Genomic DNA, 21,508 nt, shown 5'->3' with positions numbered 1-21,508 from the left:
AGAACCACACGGGGGGACCTAGTCAATGACCTGCAGAGAGCTGGGACCAAAGTAACAAAGGCATCAGTAACACACTAGGCCGCCAGGGACTCAAATCCTGCAGTGCCACACGTGTCCCCCTGCTTAAGCCAGTACATGTCCAGGCCCGTCTGAAGTTTGCTAGAGAGCATTTAGATGATCCAGAAGAGGATTGGGAGAATGTCATATGGTCAGATGAAACCAAAATAGAACTTTTTGGTAAAAACTCAACTAGACGTGTTTGGAGGAGAAAGAATGCTGAGTTGCATCCAAAGAACACCATACCTACTGTTAAACATGGGGGTGGAAACATCATGCTTTGGGGCTGTTTTTCTGCAAAGGGACCAGGACGACTGATCCGAGTAAAGGAAATAATGAATGGGGCCATGTATCGTGAGATTTTGAGTGACAACCTCCTTCCATCATCAAGGGCATTGAAGATTAAACGTGGCTGGGTCTTTCAGCATGACAATGATCCCAAACACACCGCCCGGGCAACGAAGGAGTGGCTTCGTAAGAAGCATTTCAAGGTCCTGGAGTGGCCTAGCCAGTCTCCAGATCTCAACCCCATAGAAAATCTTTGGAGGGAGTTGAAAGTCCGTGCTGCCCAGCGACAGCCCCAAAACATCACTGCTCTAGAGGAGATCTGCATGGAGGAATGGGCCAAAATACCAGCAACAGTGTGTGAAAACCTTGTGAAGCCTTACAGAAAACGTTTGACCTCTGTCATTGCCAACAAAGGGTGTATAACAAAGTATTGAGATGAACTTTTGTTATTGACCAAATACTTATTTTCCACCATAATTTGCAAATCAATTCTTTAAAAATCAGACAATGTGATTTTCTTTTTCTCATTTTGTCTCTCATAGTTGAGGTATACTTAGGATGAAAATTACAGGCCTCTCATCTTTTTAAGTGGGAGAACTTGCACAATTGGTGGCTGACTAAATACTTTTTTTCCCCACTGTATATGAAGAAAAAAGAAAAGTCTGAAACGGTAATGAGATGAAGAGAAGGTGAAAAAGATCAGTCCTTGCTAAAGTCTTCAGGTGAACAGTAACAGATTCACCAAGGGACAAGATCTCAGTTTACATTCTTCTTTTTTCATGAAACATTTCTATTTGTACTTACAGAAACTTCTGTTGAAACGCCCAAAACCTGGTTTATATTGTTGGAGAGGTGTTCCATTTGGTGTAAAAACTAAATGCAACAAACACACTCTGAAAACATCGGACCTATGAGTGTCCAGGTTTTTTTCACACACCAGCTGCTCAATTGAATCATTTCCTAATATTTAAATATGAGCAGTGGATTTTGGGTCTTTTACCGATTTTCTGAAATTAAGTAAAAATGTGCGCTACATTTGGAACGCTAACCTGGCTACTGAGAGAAGACTAAAGGCTAAACATTGTCGGCAAATTGGTATGGGAATTCAATAAAATCACTCATATAGGCACTGAAACGTTTTTTAAATAAAGATTAAAACATGTAACAAATGTATCAGATATAATTCTGACAAAACATCAAATCAGCGTATGATAAATGACAAGTCCTCGTCGGTATTCCCACTCCAAACAGAACCAGCTTCAGTGCTGCTCTCCCAGCAGAGGACGAATATAACAGAGCAGCAGGTAAATGTTGACTTTCCTACAGCCAGCTTTGCAAAGAAACTAGCATTTAGTTCGTATTTGGCTGAGTTTTGTCCGGGCTTCAGAACTGCACCGCGCTGGCCGGGATGTCAAACATGGACGGGTCGAACTGCTGCCCCCTGAACGGAGAGCCTTCAGCGTCCCAGCCCTTCTTCAGCATGTCATGCACCTTCTGTGGAGAGACATGGAGGGAGATGTGTGAAATACAGTATGCACCATTCAGGCTATCAAAACCCACAGTGCCATCTAGGGGTAAGTCAGCTCGACGTGCAAATGTTGAGCGTAAAAACACATTAATGCTGATTCAGACAGCGAGCACATTTCTATCATTGATTTCATACCATGTGTTGCTTTCACTACTGTACAAGTCGTGAGTGTTTATTATTTTCAACAAAAAAAACAACAGAGTGAAACATCTTCATTCTAGTAGATCAAAATCATGTTGATTTTAAGAGTTTTAATCTCCAGTTTAACTTGAATTTAAATCATATTAATAATTTAGACACAAAAACCTAATATTTGTGAATGAATGACCAGGACCTTCGGCATTAGTTCCGGCTTGTGAAAAATAATGTGGAATGAGGAATGGTATGATTACCATAACATACTCAGTGATGGGAGATACTCAATTTGAAATATAATTGTGTGTGATTTTGAATTGTTAAAATATATTATTGGATCTCAGTGTGAGAGGAGCATGCAAGCTTCCCTTACAGGGGGGATTCATTTGAGGCTTCCACAAAAAAATACTGCTTTTAAATCAAATCAATGTTGCGCAGTGGTTTAGTCTGCTGATCATCAGATCAGGGGACCAGGGAAGCACAGGTTCTAAATTGCTCCTGAGGCTATTGTCCACAGTGTTCAATGTATTACATGTCTGATATATGTAATGTACAGCCATTTGAGCACTTGGAAAAGTGCTAAAATAAATACATATACCGTACATGTCTAAATTAAGTTGTATGGAAAACCACCTGTTTCTGAATGATCAAAGAAACCTAGTTAACAATAACATATATATCCTACTTTATACTTATATATATAAATATATATAAGTATAAAGTAGCAACAAGTTTGTCTAAACTGTTTCTAAGTACATTTCATGAGTAGATGTGCTTTTTTCCATGGCTTGAATCGCTGTATTGAGCTGGGTCTTTACCGTTTCGTGACTCTGTGGTTTTCCCTGCAGCTTCTGATGGTAGTCGAAGGAAAGTCGGTCCAGAACGGCGTGTTCCTCTTCATCAACCGTTGCCATGGAGCGCTCGCGGTTGATTTGGTTTATATCAATTTCGGCTTCTCCTTTCAGCACTGCGCTCCACCAAACCTCTGATGTCTTACTGAGGGACAGCTGGAGGTCCAAAACAATGAGGTCAATGAAATGATGTTCATTTAAAATATACAAATCTGTAAACATGTATGAGTGTTTACTCACGACCACACAGTTTCCAGGCTCCAGACTCCACAGAGAGTTTTCAGTGTTGATCTTGTGAGTGAACTCTCCCTCCATCAGTGTTTTTTCTTCGGCACCCTCCCTCACACACACCTGCATGCTGCTGGCCAGCAGATTAACTCTGACCTGACGACACACAGCATGTTAAACTCACAACTGAAATCAGTAGAATGATAATTGAGGAATTCCTGGTATGTCAGGAGGTAGAAAACACTGTGTTTACCTGTTTGCCTTTTAAAACCGTCTTTGGCACAAACACGCGGATCTCCACGTCGGTGTAGTCCTGAGACCAGCTGTAGTTTTCCCTCACAGCCCCGTTGTAGGTGTCGGGGTCGGCCTGCAACTTGTCCCGACTCCTGAAACACAAAATACACACAGACAACAATCATTTAATAACCCATGATATGTCAAATATCTTGTGCTCCTCCCCTGTCATTTATTTGACATGCATAAACACTCACTGGAATTCAATTAGGATTATTATCAGATTATCCTATACTACAGCTGGGCAATTATGACTCTGTATCCTTCTTACTTTTGTCATATCAATATGTTTGAAAAACGATTCTATCAGACATAAGAATACAACCTGGATTTTGGTATGTGGGTTCGTTAAGTCTTGGCCGCAGTGTGCCACACAAACGTTTTAGACGATGTGTCTCATACTCTAACGCTGTGATAGAAAGTCGACTTATTATAAGAAAGACCTGGTTCTGAAAAAAGTCTGGTTGTGTGGTCACACTTTGGCATTACTCAATTACAACTGTTGAGTTTTAAATCTGATTTGGGCGTTGGAAACTGATGGCCTCGGGTCTGTTCCAGTCTGGGTCAGTTTCTGTAGACAGTCGGCAGATAAAATCATAAAGGTGTCCCATCTTTAAACTTAGAGCTCATGAAGATAATACTGACAACACAGTGTGCATGTACAGAGATGTACTAATATAAAATTGTTCAAATGACTGAATAGAAGCTTTTAAGGATAAAGAAGCTCACCCTTCTGCTGAGGATGTGCTGGCTGCAGCTGCCTGGTCTCCCTTAGCTGGCTGGCTGGGACCTGAGCTGCTGCTGCTGCTGCTGTGGGGCTGGGGGCTCACAGTCGCCGCTGAGGAGGAGGCAGCAGCTGGAACATCAACAGCATCTGAAGGGGAGCTCTCCGTCTGTGCCTCCTCTGAGCTCTGCTCCACGGTCTCCTCTGCCACCTCCAGCTCTTGAAGTGCCGGAGGAACACATCGACTCTGCTCTCTCCTCTGCACCTCACTCAGCTGCCTCTCTCTGTCCTGATCTGCCAGCTTCTCAAAATTCTTAAACGTCTGAAGAGGAAATCAAAGATTATTACAGGTCAAGGCATGGATTTCACTAGTTTTTATAACTTGATTCAGATAGGAGGAACTAAACAGCTGGCTCTTGTCTCATTGAAGCACAATAGCTTTATCTAAACCTGATATTTAAATCTATAGTTAATTAGTTTCTCCAGGCTAAAACTATAATGCAGTCTATTACAACAGTCCTGCAAATAAATACTATCTTAAACAAAGTTTTAATGGTTCGTTTTTGGTGTTTCTGTTATTTAGCCTAACCTCATTGATTTACATGAGATGGGCAAAACAATAAAAACACCTCTCAATGTATTTGTCAATTTCACAATCCTCAAACCAACACATCCTGTAAGAGAAAAGCAGACTATGGAAATGTATTTAGTATAACAGTGATCTAACTTAATGATTTGTGTTGGTTGCGAGGGGTTTAAGAGTTAAATAGCCATGTTGCCATGACACTGAAAACACCAGTTTGTTGACTAACTTCACCTTGAGCACCATCTTCTCCGCCACGCCGTGAGGGAAGCCCATCTTATCGTTTGGACCTGCCAACAGGCGATAATAGTCCGTCTTGCGGTACAGAAACCCAAAATAGACCTGGAGAAAGTCCTGAATGTTTCCAACGTGCTGCAAGATCCCGAGCAGAGCGTTGTCGTACATCTCTGTCATCTGCAGAGGCGACGCCATCGCTGCTTTCACTGTATAACCGTGTTCACTGACTTTAAAGATAAGTAAAACAGCGGGTTATAACCTAGTTGTAAACTTCTTGTGTCCACAAATATGAGTTTATGAATAAGTAAGAATCGCCTCTTAACGCCTGGTTCTCTATCCAGAACAATAATAACACTTCCGGTTAAGTATTTTCAAAATAAGTGCACCATCTCCACAAACACGTACAATTTGATACATTTAATTACACAAAGCCGAGAAACGTAAATATAAAGATATGTAAGTGTCCTGTGTATGCTTTACATCACTAATGACGATTAAAAATGCTTTTTTTCCAACCAAAAGGTTGTCCAAATGGTTTATTTTTTCTCTATCCGGTTAGTACAGCTCAACAGTCATCCGCTGGAAACAGCTGCCTAACTGTCGGATAAACAGTTCCACTGTATAGGCATAGTTTACCGGGAAAATAGCAAATGTACCATTCAACAATTACTTATAATCAGTGCAGTGTTGCAATTTTATTTCAATATTCAAGCTATAACAGAATATTAAGAGTAAGAGTAATAATCCTTAGCTCTCTGGGGTCCCAACATTGTGGTAATCAAAAAACATGGCGGCGGCGTCCTTGAGCACACGGAGCGCGATGCTGTTGGTAAGTAAACTAATATTTATCTGTTTTTAAATACTTATTTATGTTGACATTTTAACATATTGGTTTGCTATGCTGTATTCAGCTGTACAGTTTGAGAGGGGGTTCATTACAAGCTAACAGTTTAAAGTACTAGCCGCTTACAGCTTTCTGTATGTCATCTCGTCAGAGCGTTTGATAAGGATATCCTTACTCTTTATAAGATCTATTTATTAATTTACTGTGTCACATATTCAGTCTGCATTGTAATTATCCAGATTATTCTTAATGTTTTAACACATCTATGGTGGACAAACGACGTATACATTCACATAACTGTATTCGTACAGTGTACTCTATTAGATGATGCTTTTAGATGAATATTCCTGCTGCATTAATGTGTATTACATATTCATGCTGTAGATGTTTTAGGAAACACTTAAACTACTTAGTATTCTGTTGGTTGGATGTAGTGGAGTAAAAAGTCCAATATCTCCCTTGTAGAGATGTAGTCGAGTAGAATAATAAAGTAACATAACATGGAAATACACGAGTAGATGAAACTTACTTACATACTAACCACAGTAGCTACTTGAGTAATGTTACTTTTTAAATTCCACAACTGGGCTTAATCAAGGGTGGATATGAGTTAGGGTAAACTGGGATATGTAACTGAATTTCATCATTTCACAAGCCCAATTTATACTCTTTGGTAAACCCATTAAAGCCTTCTGTTCTCAGCACTTGTTGCAGAAATCTGATGTTTTTTTTTCTCTCATGGTGTTTCCTCTGCAGAGCTCTTTGGCAAGGTCTGGCTCATTATGCAGCCCGTCTGGAAGCAGAGCCCTCCATGTCACCGCGGTGTGCTGCAAGGTGAACACTGAACTCCAGACATCAAGTTAACAAGCTGACGTCTGTTCAACATGTCTTTTTTACTGACTCTTTCCCTTTACTTTTATCTTATAAGAATCATGCAGCTAGGATCCGAGTGGGGAAAGGAGACAAACCTGTGACCTATGACCAGGCACTACCCCCTCATTACATCGGCCACCGCAAAGGATGGCTGTCGCAGCACACCAGTACGTATAACCACAATTTAAAGAGCAATTTAACAGCTTGGATCTGGTGTTTCCCTCACTCCAGACTGACCAAAATTAATATCTTGTAAATGTTTTCAATTATTACAAATTTTAAAATCAAGATTTTGATCCATCATTTTTCCACAAACCTTAATTGATTAACTTTGGATTTAGTGCTTCTATCTCAATACTACTCTCCTTGCCGCTACTACCAGGTAACCTGAAAGGAGAGGGGGGTGCAGCTGAGAGGACCATAGAGGACGTCTTCATCCGGCGCTTCATGTTCGGGACCTTCCACGGCTGCCTGGCAAATGAAATTGTGATCAAAAGGCGCGGCAACCTGCTGACAGTGTGCATTTTAATGCTACAGAAATTACCAGCAACAAAGTTTTACTTCCTAATAGGCTATACAGAGACACTACTGTCACACTTGTACAAATGCCCCGTGAAGTTAGAGATTCAGACCCTGGAGGATAAACCTGTGTACAAGTACCTCTGATGGATATGTGACATGCTAAAGCTGCATTCTTTTCTTGTCGATATAACAACAACGACTGGATTCTGTTATTGTATAAAATGGTGACTTTGTTCTGGTTTCCTTTATCTTTTCTCAGTGTATCTAAACTTGACTAATCAATTTTTATTGGATTTCAGTTTCAAGGTATTTGTGACTCCGGATAAAATAAAACTATACTTGAAAAACTCATCTGCAATGTCTCTTTCTAGAAATCCTGACTCAGTTACTTAAAGCTGCCATCCTGGTTAAAAGTTCATGTTGCATGTTCTACATTAATTTCCCCCACGTAGGATTCAAAAGCAATTGGCCCTCCCTTTTTAGCAGTTATTAGGGTATATAAACGTTTTTTAATGGTTTATTACACTATAATGTAGTTGCAGGCAGATACAAGGCTGCTGTATAAACTTAGTAAATGAAAATGTAGGTAAACACAGTAATAATTTAAAATGTCTTATGAGATTTTATCATTAGTGACACTTAACATGTCCTCAAAGATGATTAGAACTACATTATAGTTCAATATGTATTTATTTAATATTTCAGTGCTTATAAATGCTGAATAGTCAATTGTACTTTATTAGCTGTGTGACACCTCTTTGAAATATCCACATAACAAGTTCATTTAAATGCTTCTTTTGATTTATTTTTAATTTAATCACATTGCAAATACATTCACATTTAAGGCACGTGAGCCTCGTCAGTGCAAACACAAGGCACACAGGATCAAAGCGTTCATTTCATATGGTACCAGGTACAATTTCCCCTTTCTCACAATTACAACATTCTCAACATATCTCAAAAGTATCACAGCCCTTTTTTCATCTTTCTGTTTAAAAAGGCTCAATAAAAATGTTACTAATAACAGTATAAAATATTGTAATAAACAAACATCAGGACTGAAAAACTAAAATGGTGTTAAGTCTTTAAATCTGAGGCACAAATAGGAGAAATAATCCAACACATCACGATGTCCAATTAAAAAAGCCTTTGTGTCAGAACTCAAGTACTGCTGAATAGATATAAAAGTACGAGTTAAAAAAAATTCAGAAAAGAGCTTTACCATGCATAGGTAATATTGCAAAGAGTTTGAATTGAAGGTCTTCACGATAAAAGTGAAGATAAAGCCAGCAGCAAAAGGACTGGAAACAGCAAGCGTGGCTCTGTGCAAAGGTAACCAAATAAATGTAGCATGACCATTAAAGTTTAAAATTGTTTGTTTAATTTATACACAAACTGACCTGTCAAAACGACAAATAGTAGTTTTATTTTATTTTTTTTCAGTTGGTCTATTTCCTTCCAAGCAAAATTCAGGGACTCAAGAAACAGTCCCGCATTCCTTGATAAAGTTGCAATTTGTTATTTCTACCCAGTTTCTATCTGAATTAACCAAACAATATGAAATTTTGATTGGTGAGCTATAACGCCGCAGCTAGGTGGATTTTGTTTACCTTTGAACAGCACCAGACTAGTTGTTTCCCCTATTTCCAAATGTCTTTATTGTGCTAAGTGAGTTTACCATCTGCTTTTTATGGACAGACGGACATATGAGTGGCATCAATCTTCTCATTTCCCACTCCTAACATATCAAACTATTCCCTTAGAGATGATTGAATACATGACATCCACAGTGTACAAGTGAATATTTGGTTATGTGTCATTTGAACAAACATTTTAGTTTGGCATTTGAACCTTCAATAATGGTAAAAATCATTAAAAAGCGTTTTATTCAGTTCATACGTAGAGATGCAGAACAAGAAGGACTGACTGACTGAAGATCTGCACTATATAAACTGGGTAAGGAGTTATCTTCAAATAACATATAGTAAACTTAATGCGAGATGTATGAGCACAGCTCGGGAAAACAGACGGAACATTTTCATAGCACACATTTTGGCATGCCATTGTAAGAGAAACACAGGTGTTAGGAATACATTTAAAAGGAAACATTTGGGAAATATGCTAATTTGCTTTATTGTGGAGGGTCTGTACAAAAAAACCCTTGTAGTTGTGCAAGCACTATTTATATTACTTTAAGGACAATTTTTTCCTTCCCAACCAAGAAATAGGCACTGGCAGAATCCAGCCATCCTTCCTTTTTATAATTAACACCAGTGCTTTTCCTACAAAGACATGTCACAACACAAGAAACATGGTCATTAAAAAGCCTGATCCAGCTATCATACTTGTGGTATAATTTGGTCAGATGAACCAACCCGTCTTCCACTAAGGGCACGAAGCAGCTTTGACAGAGCGCTGACTCTGCTTTACTTGACGTCCCGGCAGCTGTTGCCCTGACAGGACTGGAGCTTTATGAGCCGCTGGTTCATCGCCTGCAGGACGGCCGGGTCCACCGACTTCACGATGTTCTCCAGCTGGTGGGGGTCTGACGTCAGGTTGTAAACTTCTACAAATGACTGGGGACACAGAGGAACAAGAAAGAGATATTCAGATCCTTTTTAATGAAAGTACAAAAACCACACTGGGCAAATACTTCATTTCCTGCATTCAAAACCTTGAATGTATGTAGCGAAATGTATTTTTAGGATGAAAAGTAAAAGCAGTATACTATTAGATATGATGTCTCTGGATTAATATAAATGCTGCATTCAAGTGTATGTTGCATTTCACTGCTGTAGGACCTAAAGGCTATCTCATTTAAACTCTTTGATATTATGTTCTGTAGCTTAATCTCCTTCTCCAGCAATTCATACTATTGTATAAGATCCTCAAATGATTTCTGGCAATGCTCCCTTTTTAGAACTTGTCATGAGATCGGAAAAAATGTAGTTTTTTATCTTTATGACGATGCATTTTCCAGCTTATGCATAAGGGTAATATATACGGTAGTTTATTTAGTTTAAGAAGTAGAAGATAAATAAACCCTTCCTCTTTCAGTTTATCACAAACTTTAAAAATCAGCATATCTGGAGATAGATTTTAACAGGACAGGAAGGGGATACAAAAACAATTATAATTAAAATGAGCTAAAGCTGTCAATTTTTCTTTAGAAAAAAAAGGAGTAAAGAAGCATAAAATGAAAATAATCAAATGAAGAACCTCAAATGGTTATTAAGAACAGTCATTGAGTTAATGTCCACCACTGTCTGAATGTGTGTCAAAGTCTCACGCTACCTCACTGTCTGCGAACTCGCAGTACTGCAGGTCGTGTTCCTTGTAGAGGGTCCTGACACAGGCGTAGGTGTTGTTGTAGGCGTCTTCACACACGCAGTCCGGGAAACATTGCTGAGGAAAATCAAGTGATGAGTCATCGCTGCAGCTTAGAATTACTGTCATTATCGTTTTTGGAAGCTGAAACCATACACACTCCTGCCAACTGCAGCGGGTAGTGATGCAAACTTCTGATACGCAAACATGTGATTTAAACCCAACTTTATTAAGCAAAACAACTGCATTGTTGCAACTGTATAACTTTCAGTCATATCACACATGCCTCCCCCGCAGGTGTTTGAGGTGTTTGGTGTTACATTTCCTTTCCTCTGAGCATTTTCAGATCATGAGATGTGTCTGAAAGCTCCAGAAATGCTACTGAATAAACCTTGTGTGAAGATAATCATGCATTTCTGCTGGATAAAAGGACTTTAACAATTAACCAACAATTTGCGTATTGATATCCTATAATTATTCGTTAAACGTTACAGTCTTTTCTTGCTGTATATACTCACAGAAAGTCCAGGGCCCAGTTTAGGACATTCAGGGTCAGTTTTTTCATGTCCTTCTCCGGTGTATTCAACAAGGAAAAAGGGGCGTGCAGTGCCATTACGCAGCGTTGGGGCCTAACAGGCAGAGAATTATTAGGTGATGTTATTTAAGTTTGAGAAACAAATGACATTTAGAAAAACATTTAAAGAAGAAGCTGACCATCTGAGAGAGGAACGACTGCCCATCCACATTCAGAGTTGTCAGGTTGACACCAGATATGTCCAGAATGGTGGGAGCCAGGTCAATATTCAGCACTGGAGCCTGAAAGAGCCATAAAGAAATGATTAAAAGACAAACTAATACTATGGATTAACAGATGCAAAGAAAAACATGCGTGTAAATGTGTGTCAGACCTGCAGTGTCTGGTTGGGTTTGATGCCAGGACCTCGGACGATGAGTGGGACCCGAATGTCAAATTCATACAGCTGTCTCTTGTCAATGGGCAAAGAGAACTGACCTGTGAACAGTGGAGATTACTGTGAGGCAGCACACAGACAGGAAGTACAGAGTATATATGTATCTGAGTACCAGAGGAGGGGCTCTCACCTGTGTGGTATCCGTTATCAGAGGTGTAGATGATGTAGGTGTTGTCCAGTTCCTTTATGCTTTCAAGTTTCTTCACCAGCAGCTCCACCATGTCGTCCACAGATAACAGGGTCTGCCACCTGAAGGAGAGATCATTATTTACATTGTTTAAAGTCTACAGTTTGGTAATGTGCTCTGATATAAAGGATAAATATTAAATATAGAATATTTGCACTGTGCAGTGAAATGTAGCGTGATATACAAGGTTACGTAGGTTGATGTCCAGAAAATAATTACAATTGAAATAAGAGTACAAATTAAATAAATATAAAGGACATTACAATGTACATACTATGACGTGTTAATTCTTAATTGTTTAAATAACAACCTAAAAGTAATTTCCTTTTCAGTATTTTTGGTCAATGTATTTTTCTTATTGAAAATGTCAATTATATACTGTATGAATGGTTTTGCAGAACAACAAAGTAGGTCCCAATCCCTTTCTTTGATTCTAATCAGTGAAAAAACATTCTCAAATGTGAAAAATATTCAAGGAAAAACAAACTAAATAAAGACTTATAGTAAGGAAACTGTGATGCCAAATATGACATCATACATATTCATTTAAACACAACTTTCAGTCTGAATCAGATTTGTCTGGCAGTACCTCTTCCTATACGCATTATCCAGGAAGGTGAGGGAGGTTTTGGGCATGGGGCTGAGAGGCTGACGCAGCAGCCAGTGTTTGTCCTGAAGCACAAAGAAACATATAGATTTGTAAATAACATAAAAAACTGTCATATATATCAACAAATATTAGATCATCTTGAACATACCTTCCCTGGTTTGTCAAAGCTCCCGCCTCGAGGAGCTTTAACGTCGCTGAACTCCTTCTGGTACTGCGGGGCTGCCGTCCAGGGGGAGTGAGGCGCGGGGGGGGAAAGCATCATGAAGAAGGGATGCTGAGGGCTCCTGTCATCCAGGAAGTGAAGCGACCGGTTCGTCTGTATCGAGGAGAAATAAGCAGGGACTGAATACACAACTTATTAAAAACACATATGGAGATACTAACACGGAAACAGCCACTTAGTCTGTTATAACCTGGATCAAATATCGGGAAATAAACACTGTTAGTGTATAAATTGGTAGAAAATAAACTGGAAGAGGTGAAAACCGGGAGGGTTGATGCTGCATCTGAGAGTCATTATAAGCACAGGATATGTAATAGAGCTGGTCAGAAGCTGCTAAACACATGTTATTAGATGGGAGTCATGTGACTGATGCTCAAAGGCACAGACTGTGATTTAAATACGGCCTTTCACTGCTGAAGAAAACTTTAGATGCTTATTGGACAAATGGAGGAGTTTCCACCGCCCTTCACCCCCCCTATTACCTTTGAGGATACTCTTCCTTCACCCCCCAGCTCTCTCTACTCTCCGTTCACCCTCGTCCACCCTCCTGGAGTTCGACCACATGAAGGAGATACAGAGGGTTGGCACCAACTCCTTCCTGGAGTTCAATGACTGCATGAAGGCGATACGCAGGGTTGGCAGCATGTCCTTTACCCCCGCCCCTCAACGACGTCCACCACAATCACCGAAGCAGAGACACGCACCATCTCCGCCGTCTTCATCACCGTGCCTACGTCAACCACCTCCCCCCCTTCAATACAGCATCTGCGGTCTCCGAAGCCTGATAAGAATATGTGTGTACAAAACGCAGCAAACTCTAACTGATATGTGCTGGGTCCAGGCTCAAGGGCGTATGGCACTCTCAACTCTTTCCAGGACATGCCGGGGCCCTGCCTGCCAGTAGCTTTGCCGATATCTGTGTTGATAGGTAATAGATTGAGAGCGGTGAATCAGCTTATAAACAGGAAGCGCTCAAACGTTTGTGTGAGTTTATCAAATTTAGCAGTGATTCCATGTCAGCCACAGCTCATCACAAAAAATCTGACAGATTTAACAAACTTAAACTAGCTTTTATTAAATGTCAGGTCTTTGGCAGGAAAAACGTTTTTAATCAATGATCACAATCTCGATTTTATGTTTTTAACGGAAACTTGGATTGAACAACTGTTGATGATTTTAACATCCATGTTGACAACCCCCAGGACAGAGGGGCTAAAGAACTGTTTTGTGTTCTTGATAACTATGGACTGACTCAGCATGTGACGGAGCCCACGCACAATAAGGGGCACACTGGACTTAATTATCTCAAAGTGTCTGAATATCTCTAAGGTTGTGGTTACTGATGTTGCACTCTCTGATCATTCCTGTGTTTTCTTTGAGAGCCTGTTCACAAAAATGTTTAAAAAGAGGTAACCACAAAGCGATATTTAACTGAAAATACTAGGGACATTTTTACTCAGAATTTTTCTTCCACACTTGCCCCTGCTAACTTCTCAGTAAATGAGCTAGTAGATCATTTTAATTCAATTGAATTTTGCCATTGCTCCAACTAAGATAAAGGAAGTGACTGGCAGGAAAATATCTCCATGGAGAAAGGCCATAACCATGAAAACAGAAAAAAGAGAGTGTCGAAAAGCTGAACGCAGGTGGCGAAAAACAAATCTCCAGGTTCATTTTGAAATCTACAAAGAGAAACTTGGCTTTTATAATTTGGAATTGAAAATTGCACGACAGTCTTTCTTCTCTGACATCATTGCCAAAAACAAAAACAACGCACGTGCCTTGTTTGCTACCGTTGACAGACTAACAAACCCCCCAGTGTCAGTAGCCTCTGAATTTCTATCCACCAGGGCCTGCAATGAATTTGCCTCCTTTTTCACTGACAAGTGCCTCTGTATCAGGTACAGCAAATGTTTTGTCCCTGTGTCCACTTAAAATAAATTTCAAACACCATGACACAATTCCAACAGATTAATGATAAAAACCTAGAGGACATTATTGAACTTCTGAAATCCTCCTCCTGCTGCCTTGATATTATTCCTACAGGATTTTCCAAAAATGTTTTTCATAGCATGGCCTACGATCTACTTCATATAGTAAACAAATCTCTTCACTCAGGTGTGTTTCCACAGGCCCTAAAAACGGCAGTCATTAAACCGCTCTTGAAAAAGAATAATCTAGATGCTTCAGTAATGAACAATTACAGGCCCATATCAAACCTCCCATTTCTAGGTAAAACCATTGAAAAAGTAGTTTTTCAACAGTTGAGTGATTACTTGCATTTAAATAACTATTTCGATGTGTTCCAGTCAGGCTTTCATCCAAACCACAGCACTGAAACTGCTCTTGTAAAGGTCTTCAATTATATCCAACAAAGACAGTGGCAGAACTTCAGTGTTAGTATTATCAGATCTCAGTGCTGCGTTTGACACTGTTGACCACAACATATTACTAGACCGACTGGAAAACCGGGTGGGACTTTCGGCAACAGTTCTAAATTGGTTTGAATCCTACTTAAAGGACAGAAAAAACGTTGTTTCTATAGGTAAATACACATCCGAGTTGCCAAATATGACATGTAGGGTTCCTCAAGGCTCCATCTTTGGGGCCTCTTCTCTTTAACATCTACATGCTACCACTGGCCCAGATAATGAAAAACTGCAAAATAAGTTACCATAGCTATGCGGATGACACCCACATTTACATAACGATTTCACCAAGAGACTATACCCCAATTCAAACACTGAGTAAGTGCATTGACAAATCAATGACTGGATGTGTCAGAACTTTCTCCAATTAAAAAAAGATAAAACTGAGGTAATGGTTTTTGGAGCCAAGGCAGAACGTATAAAAGTTAGTGCTGAGCTTCAGTCTGCAATGTTTTAAACAACAGATAAAGCCAGAAATCTAGGTGTAGTCATGGACTCTGACCTGAGTTTCAACATTCACATTAACCTGTTAAGCCCCAAGCCTGTTTTTCAGGTCTCAGGCTCGAAAAGGACATTTCCAGAACAAATGACCATAACTACACTTCTAAAAAGGGGAAAATTAATAACCTTTTATCTCAAAGTAATGATAAACCTGTGAGTCGGATGTAGAAAACTCAGAATCAATATAGATGTTTTTTATTTTAAAGAAAATTCAGATTGAACATAGTAAAAAAAATGTAAATGATAGTGTCCGTCCAAAAACTATTTTTTACTTATAGCGAAAACCACCCTTGGATGATGGGTTAGTAGACTAAAAGCTTTAGGAATCCAGAGTACAACATATAATAAGTACCCTGTATCAAGATTGATGCAAAACAAGTGACATTTGACCTTTTTAGAGAGGTTTAACAAAAAAAACTCCACCTCTGGGGTCATTTGGGTGGAAATGGGCATATTTGCCGTTTCTCTGGAACCCATTGGTCGATTTTGATGATTGACACTCTTTTGAACCGTTAGAGCCAATAGAATCGAAGGGGAATTTCCACATACACACACACATTACCATTGAGAAATGAGAGCTATGCGCACGCAGTTTGCCCAAATCTTACGCTCTGAAATCTGAAAACTTAAAACTAGGTTTATTGCTGATGGATTATCAGAAATCATTACAAAGTGACAGACACATTGGATTAACCTATGGGTGAACCTTCAGCAGCGTTTTTATCGTTTTAATGCCATTGAAGACAACTTTTGATCAGAATAACAGCTAAGGTAAGAAATGTGCTGTGTTTGCTACCTAATGCCACGTGTTTTGATGTCTGTTTTTGTTTCTCATATCATCAGTTAGCTGAGTTTCTTCCCGTTACAAGGATATGAAACATTCATAGTTTATTAAATCTTAAGAAGCCCTCAGACACTGTTGCTTGCAGGTGTTGTGGTTTCGGCCCCTTTGAGTCCGTGGGGCTCAACAGGTTTTAAAACAGTTACTAAATCAGCCTACTATCCCCTTAAGAATATATCTAGGATTAAAATACCAATGTCACAGCAGGATTTGGAAAAACTTGTCCATGCTTTTATCTTCAGTAGACTGGACTACTGTAATAGTGTCTTTACAGGTCTCACTAAAAGATCTATTAGAAAGCTGCAGCTAATTCAGAACACTGCTGCTCGAGTCCTTACCAACACTAAGAAAGTGGATCACATCACTCCTTTTCTGAAGTCTTTACACTGGCTTCCTGTGTGTCAAATAATTGATTTCAAAATACTGCTGCTGGTTTATAAAGCTTTGAATGGTTTAGGCCCAAAATACATTTCTGACCTACTGCTAAATTATGAACCATCCAGATCTCTCAGGTCTCATGGTGACTTATAAACTGGTTGTCACTGATTAGATGGTTGGTTTTCTTCATGATTTGGAGCTGATTTATTTATTTTTAGTTCATGATCAGGAATTGTATATAATAGTCTTTAAGTCGTGCTCAAATCCCATACGAAACACGAAGATATTGATCAATTTCCTCTTCAGTGTAATTGGTTTATGCCAAAATTACCTCGTTTTCTTTTTCTTTTAGATACAGCATAAAATGGGACAACCAAAAACCTAATGCCACAAAACACTTAGGAATATAAATGAGTCTTGCTTTCACCGAAAAAACAAACCAATCTGTTGCCGGGAAGTCCCCAAACTTTATGGAATTGTGATACTCAAAGGCGTACCATGAACTTAAGAACAAACAATAGAACAGCAAGTGACAAGGGAAGTACAGCTCCTCGTAAACTATATTTACAGCAGAATAGGTCAACAGCTGCAGAAAACTCATCTGTCACCTGATGTGGGTGACAAGCAGCAGCATGACACCACGAAACAAGACGACATGCATTTGAAGGAAAACAACGAAGAAGCCAAACATCTTCAATCAACCACTGACAAATATAAATACTTAAATTACGTTAAATACAAAATAAAAAAATGATATTAGCTTGTTTTTCTTGCAGTTTTAGTACACAATCTAGTTGTTGATGATTAACCTTCAACACTGCTGACTGGCAGACACTCTTTAGACACATGTTGTATTTATGAGACATCAGCTGATTCAGACAGTTTTTAGGTGAACACTCTTTTTTTCTTCCTAGAAATCCTTACATAATTGTCCCTATAGATGTCTCAATGCATGAAATAGTGCTGATCACAGACCGGGTTCATGCACAAGTCATTGCACTCAGTACTTACGATCAGGTCGGTGAAGTAGTCCTGTTCATAACTGTCTGCATGCTTTTCCTCTTTGCCGTTGACTGACAGTGTGTAGTTGTAGTACTGCGAGTTCCCCACCTGTAAACATATAGCAATGCATGTGACAACAGAAGTACTCCGACATACAGTAATAGTGTGTGTTTACGTGTGTGTGTGTTTACGCGTGTGTGTGTGTGTTTGCGCGCGCGCGTGCGTGCGTGCATGCGTGTGTGTGTGATACTCACCAATGCATGCCACTGGTCCCAGCCCAGTGGAACATGACCAACCTCTCCTTCATCTTTTTTACCATACTGATGGCAGAAAAGAAAAACAGTTAAATAAGCCACATTAGAAAGTGTGTAACAAGAATTCAAAGCAACACTTTGGTAGAGCATGATTTGCGGCAAATGTTATTATCGTCATCGTCAAGCATAATTATGTCCAAAAGTCATGATCTTTGTTTTGTTTAAGGCATGCGTTTTCTATCTTTTTTTCTTTTAAAATAAAAATGTCTAGACACACTCATGAACAAGTTCAGATTTGAAAGGTAAGAAAAGTTGTATTATACTGACTTTTTCTAAGGAATTGTATATTCTTTGTCTATGGATTACCCTGTCCACTCCAGACTGAATTATATCAACCATTATGGGATTGCTAGCTATGAAATGTTTTACCGACACTCATGTCCCCCTGAGGAAGAATTGTAATGAATTGGAGAACCATTAATTTGTATTTTTGAGCCACCATATGGTTCACTTTTCTGTTTTTGTACGGAATTTGTCCAATACTTTTAATGTTCAACATTAAACATGCTAAACATCTGCTTGGTAGCATTATTCCTATGGCTTTAGTCTGTGTAATTTGGTTAAAATTATCTTTTAAAATGGGAAACATTTAAATAACATGTTTATAACTTTTGAATATATTTGGGTCAAGTTTAAATAATTTTCAAGCAGTCAAGCTTTAGCACAGCTTCTTCTTGAATCATAAAACCACCATATATACTAAACACAGAACAGCTTATCGAGTTTACACGTGGTCAAACCTGGTTGAGATATTTCCCAGCGAAGAACGTCTGGTACTTCTGCTTGTTGAGGTAGACTGGGAAGGCCGTGGACTCGGGGCCTTTCTGCCACTGAATGCTGGAGCAGTTCCCTGATAGTGAGTTGTTCCTCACCCCGTGGTTGTGGGGGTACTGACCGGTCAGAATGCTGCTCCTGCTGGGACAGCACAGCGGCGTGATGGTGAACTTCAGCGGAGAAGAAGGAAGCGAGAGCGGTGACGGAGGAAGAAGAAGGAGAAGAAGGGGAAACAGAGGGGAGGGGAAAGGTGACAACAGAGAAGCATGACCGGGGAGAGAAGGATGTGTTCAGTTTCCACATTGTAAAACATGTGAAATCAAAGGGGACTGAAAAAAGGATGTAGGCCCTTTAGTACAAAATGTACTCCAAGTGTGTATCGAAGAAAAAGTACTAAAATATAATATAATATAAAATATATCCTGTGATATTTGACTGATATTAGAAAGAAATTGTGATGCATTAATGATAGAGCAGTATTTTAGTATTTCAGCTACTCAAGTTGGAGTTAGTTTTAGTCTCTGCCAACAGTTAGCTAGCTTACATAGGGGTTGTGGACCTGCAAAGGGTCAGCAGATTAACTTGAGGGGTCATAATATTTTTTTAAAGGACAATAAACTCATTTTTTTCAGATTTATGAGTTTTATGTAATATATGCTTCTTTGTGAAATATTGGATACTTTAGTGCAGTTCTTAAATACTTAAAGTAAATGAATGGATTTGCATTCATTTACTTTCCACCACTGGGTAAATGTAGAAGACGTACTCACAGCATTCACAAATGTTGCTCCTGCTTCTCCTATTAAGGCTTTAGTTTTCTTCATGGGGGTCTGCAAAACGGAAACAAATCAGATTCAGAATTAGACAAGTGACATGACTCCTACCATTTCATAAGAGCATACATTTGATCTAAAAGTAATACCAAAAGTTGGTGATCATTCTAATCGAGAAAAATGCCAATCACAGTTTCCCAGAACACAAAATGAAAGGCGGCAAAATCCTCACAACTTAGCAGCTGGAATCAGAAAAGGTATTGTCATTTATGCTTGAAAAAGCGACCCAAATCATAATTTAGCGATCGCTTCAGCCCTAATAGGCGTGATCTATACATATTCAGCCATCGGAAAACTAAATGCAGTGTTTCCTGTGCATTCTCGCCAACGCTTTCAATGAAAGTAGCTAGCACTTGGAAAGTTCCTAAAAAGGTACAATATCATCATCAACATTATTAATTAGCCAAAAGCTAAGTGGTTGTGTCCGTTAATTGAAAACGATGCAAGAGAAGAGACCACAGGGAGTTGGTAGAAGAACTGTGAACTGTGGTTCTGTGGGCTCTGAGAAAAGGGATTAGGTTTTTGCACCTCTAGAAACGCTAGAGGTGGGAGGAGTTGAAAAGTGATCTATTGCCACTTTAAGAAGAGTAGCACAGAGCAGCTAGCATTGCTCTGGACTCTTAGTCTACTCACTGCGCAACAGTGTGGGGGTGGCAGTGTTTCACCTTGTGAGTCTGCATGTGTTTCATCATGACCATCATGCTCCTCCGAAATCAACTGCTACCACAGAAGCAGTTTTGAGTACTTTAAGAGGTGTTTATATTCTGTCTGTCTGTTCATGGAATGACTATGTCACAGAGTTAGTGTCAAAATCTTGCAAGATGCACTCATCAAACTCTACAGATGTCAAAATGAGATTAAAATGAAGGCCAATTTTGAAGATGGGAGTTTTTCGTACAAGGGCGCCACAAATAAAGGGGGGGAAGGGGGGTAGAGGGGACTCCCCCCCGCCCCCTCTCCTTTACAACCCTGGCCCCATTTTGGCATTGCTGCAGACCATCACAACATGGTCTCTAGTTACCTTTTAGTTTAAAACGTACTTGTACCTGTATTTGCAAGTTTGTAGCTAGTCCCTGCTCTGTTTGGGGTGCTTATATTCCTCGTGTGTATCCAACAAGTTGTGTACTACCTTGCAATTGTTATCATTAATCGTATGTCTCTTAACTATGTTAATAATGGACTTTCAGGAGTCAAAAGAGCTTCCTGCATTACAGCTGACAGCACAGCAGATGAGAGGGCAGTAGACTTTCACAACCAAGCTTCAAAGGACTGTATCTGAATTATACGAACAATTAGGCGATACAAACACCATAAAGCATGATAAGATGAGTCAAAATTCAATGCTACCTTACTATAAACTCACGTACATGTGTGTATTTATCGGTAGGAGCTTGCATCAGAAGTTACTACGTTTCTTTATGATCAAGTAATGAAAACATGTGATTTTTTTAAGCGGGTCAACTCACCATCCCCCCCAGATGAACATCCTGATCATCGGCGAGGATGAGGATGATGTTGCTCGGTTTGTCGGTCTGTGCAGAGCACCTGACGCAGCAGGTGAGGAGCACCGTGAGGAGGGTGGCCGCTGCAGGGAGTCCTCTCCGCCGGGGTCCTGTCGCTCCTGGTCCGCTCCTCAAAGCTGCCATTAGGCCACAGCAGCACCGGGCCTTGGCTACACACACTCACACACGCCGGTGTTGAGCTGGAGCTCGGTTTCGTTTCCTGGTCAGGGACAGGGGGAGGGTGTGTGTGTTGTTGGCTGAGTGTGTGCAGGCTGGCAGTTTGAGGAAGTGGAGTCGAGTTCTTGGTGGTCATATGATCACACTTAGAAGGGGAGGAGTAAAGACCGAGAACACATTGTACAGCATGGAATTTATACTACTTATAAACTACAAACTTCCTTATTAACTTTTGCTTTTTACTAACCGAGGCATACTTTATTACTATCGGCACA

General features: G+C 39.7%; 3 protein-coding genes across 3 annotated transcripts; 1 reads left to right on the top strand and 2 right to left on the bottom strand.

Annotated features, from left to right (window-relative positions):
* Positions 1-1,470: 1,470 nt before the first annotated feature.
* Positions 1,471-5,258, bottom strand: nudcd3 (NudC domain containing 3). Its single transcript, XM_079660708.1, has 6 exons — positions 4,923-5,258; positions 4,111-4,427; positions 3,341-3,473; positions 3,100-3,243; positions 2,827-3,015; positions 1,471-1,839 (listed from the first exon to the last, which is right to left on the bottom strand). Exons 1-6 carry the CDS (start codon positions 5,118-5,120, stop codon positions 1,729-1,731), a joined length of 1,092 nt encoding a protein of 363 aa, XP_079516834.1. The 5' UTR covers positions 5,121-5,258; the 3' UTR covers positions 1,471-1,728.
* Positions 5,259-5,524: 266 nt separating this feature from the next.
* mrps24 (mitochondrial ribosomal protein S24) lies at positions 5,525-7,515 on the top strand. Its single transcript, XM_079660713.1, has 4 exons — positions 5,525-5,754; positions 6,526-6,603; positions 6,698-6,809; positions 7,025-7,515. Exons 1-4 carry the CDS (start codon positions 5,713-5,715, stop codon positions 7,306-7,308), a joined length of 516 nt encoding a protein of 171 aa, XP_079516839.1. The 5' UTR covers positions 5,525-5,712; the 3' UTR covers positions 7,309-7,515.
* Positions 7,516-7,947: 432 nt separating this feature from the next.
* gnsb (glucosamine (N-acetyl)-6-sulfatase (Sanfilippo disease IIID), b) lies at positions 7,948-21,382 on the bottom strand. The gene is made up of 13 exons (XM_079660703.1): positions 21,021-21,382; positions 19,492-19,551; positions 18,688-18,891; positions 17,888-17,953; positions 17,643-17,741; positions 12,408-12,575; positions 12,239-12,321; positions 11,593-11,711; positions 11,400-11,503; positions 11,206-11,307; positions 11,010-11,120; positions 10,459-10,569; positions 7,948-9,740 (listed from the first exon to the last, which is right to left on the bottom strand). Exons 1-13 carry the CDS (start codon positions 21,198-21,200, stop codon positions 9,591-9,593), a joined length of 1,557 nt encoding a protein of 518 aa, XP_079516829.1. The 5' UTR covers positions 21,201-21,382; the 3' UTR covers positions 7,948-9,590.
* Positions 21,383-21,508: the final 126 nt, after the last annotated feature.

This window comes from Notothenia rossii (assembly GCF_949606895.1).
Source record: "Notothenia rossii genome assembly, chromosome: 11".
NCBI classification, from domain to species: Eukaryota; Metazoa; Chordata; class Actinopteri; order Perciformes; family Nototheniidae; genus Notothenia; species Notothenia rossii.
The sequence above is the reverse complement of the archived record's forward strand: the minus strand, read 5'-3'. Positions and strand labels throughout refer to the sequence as shown.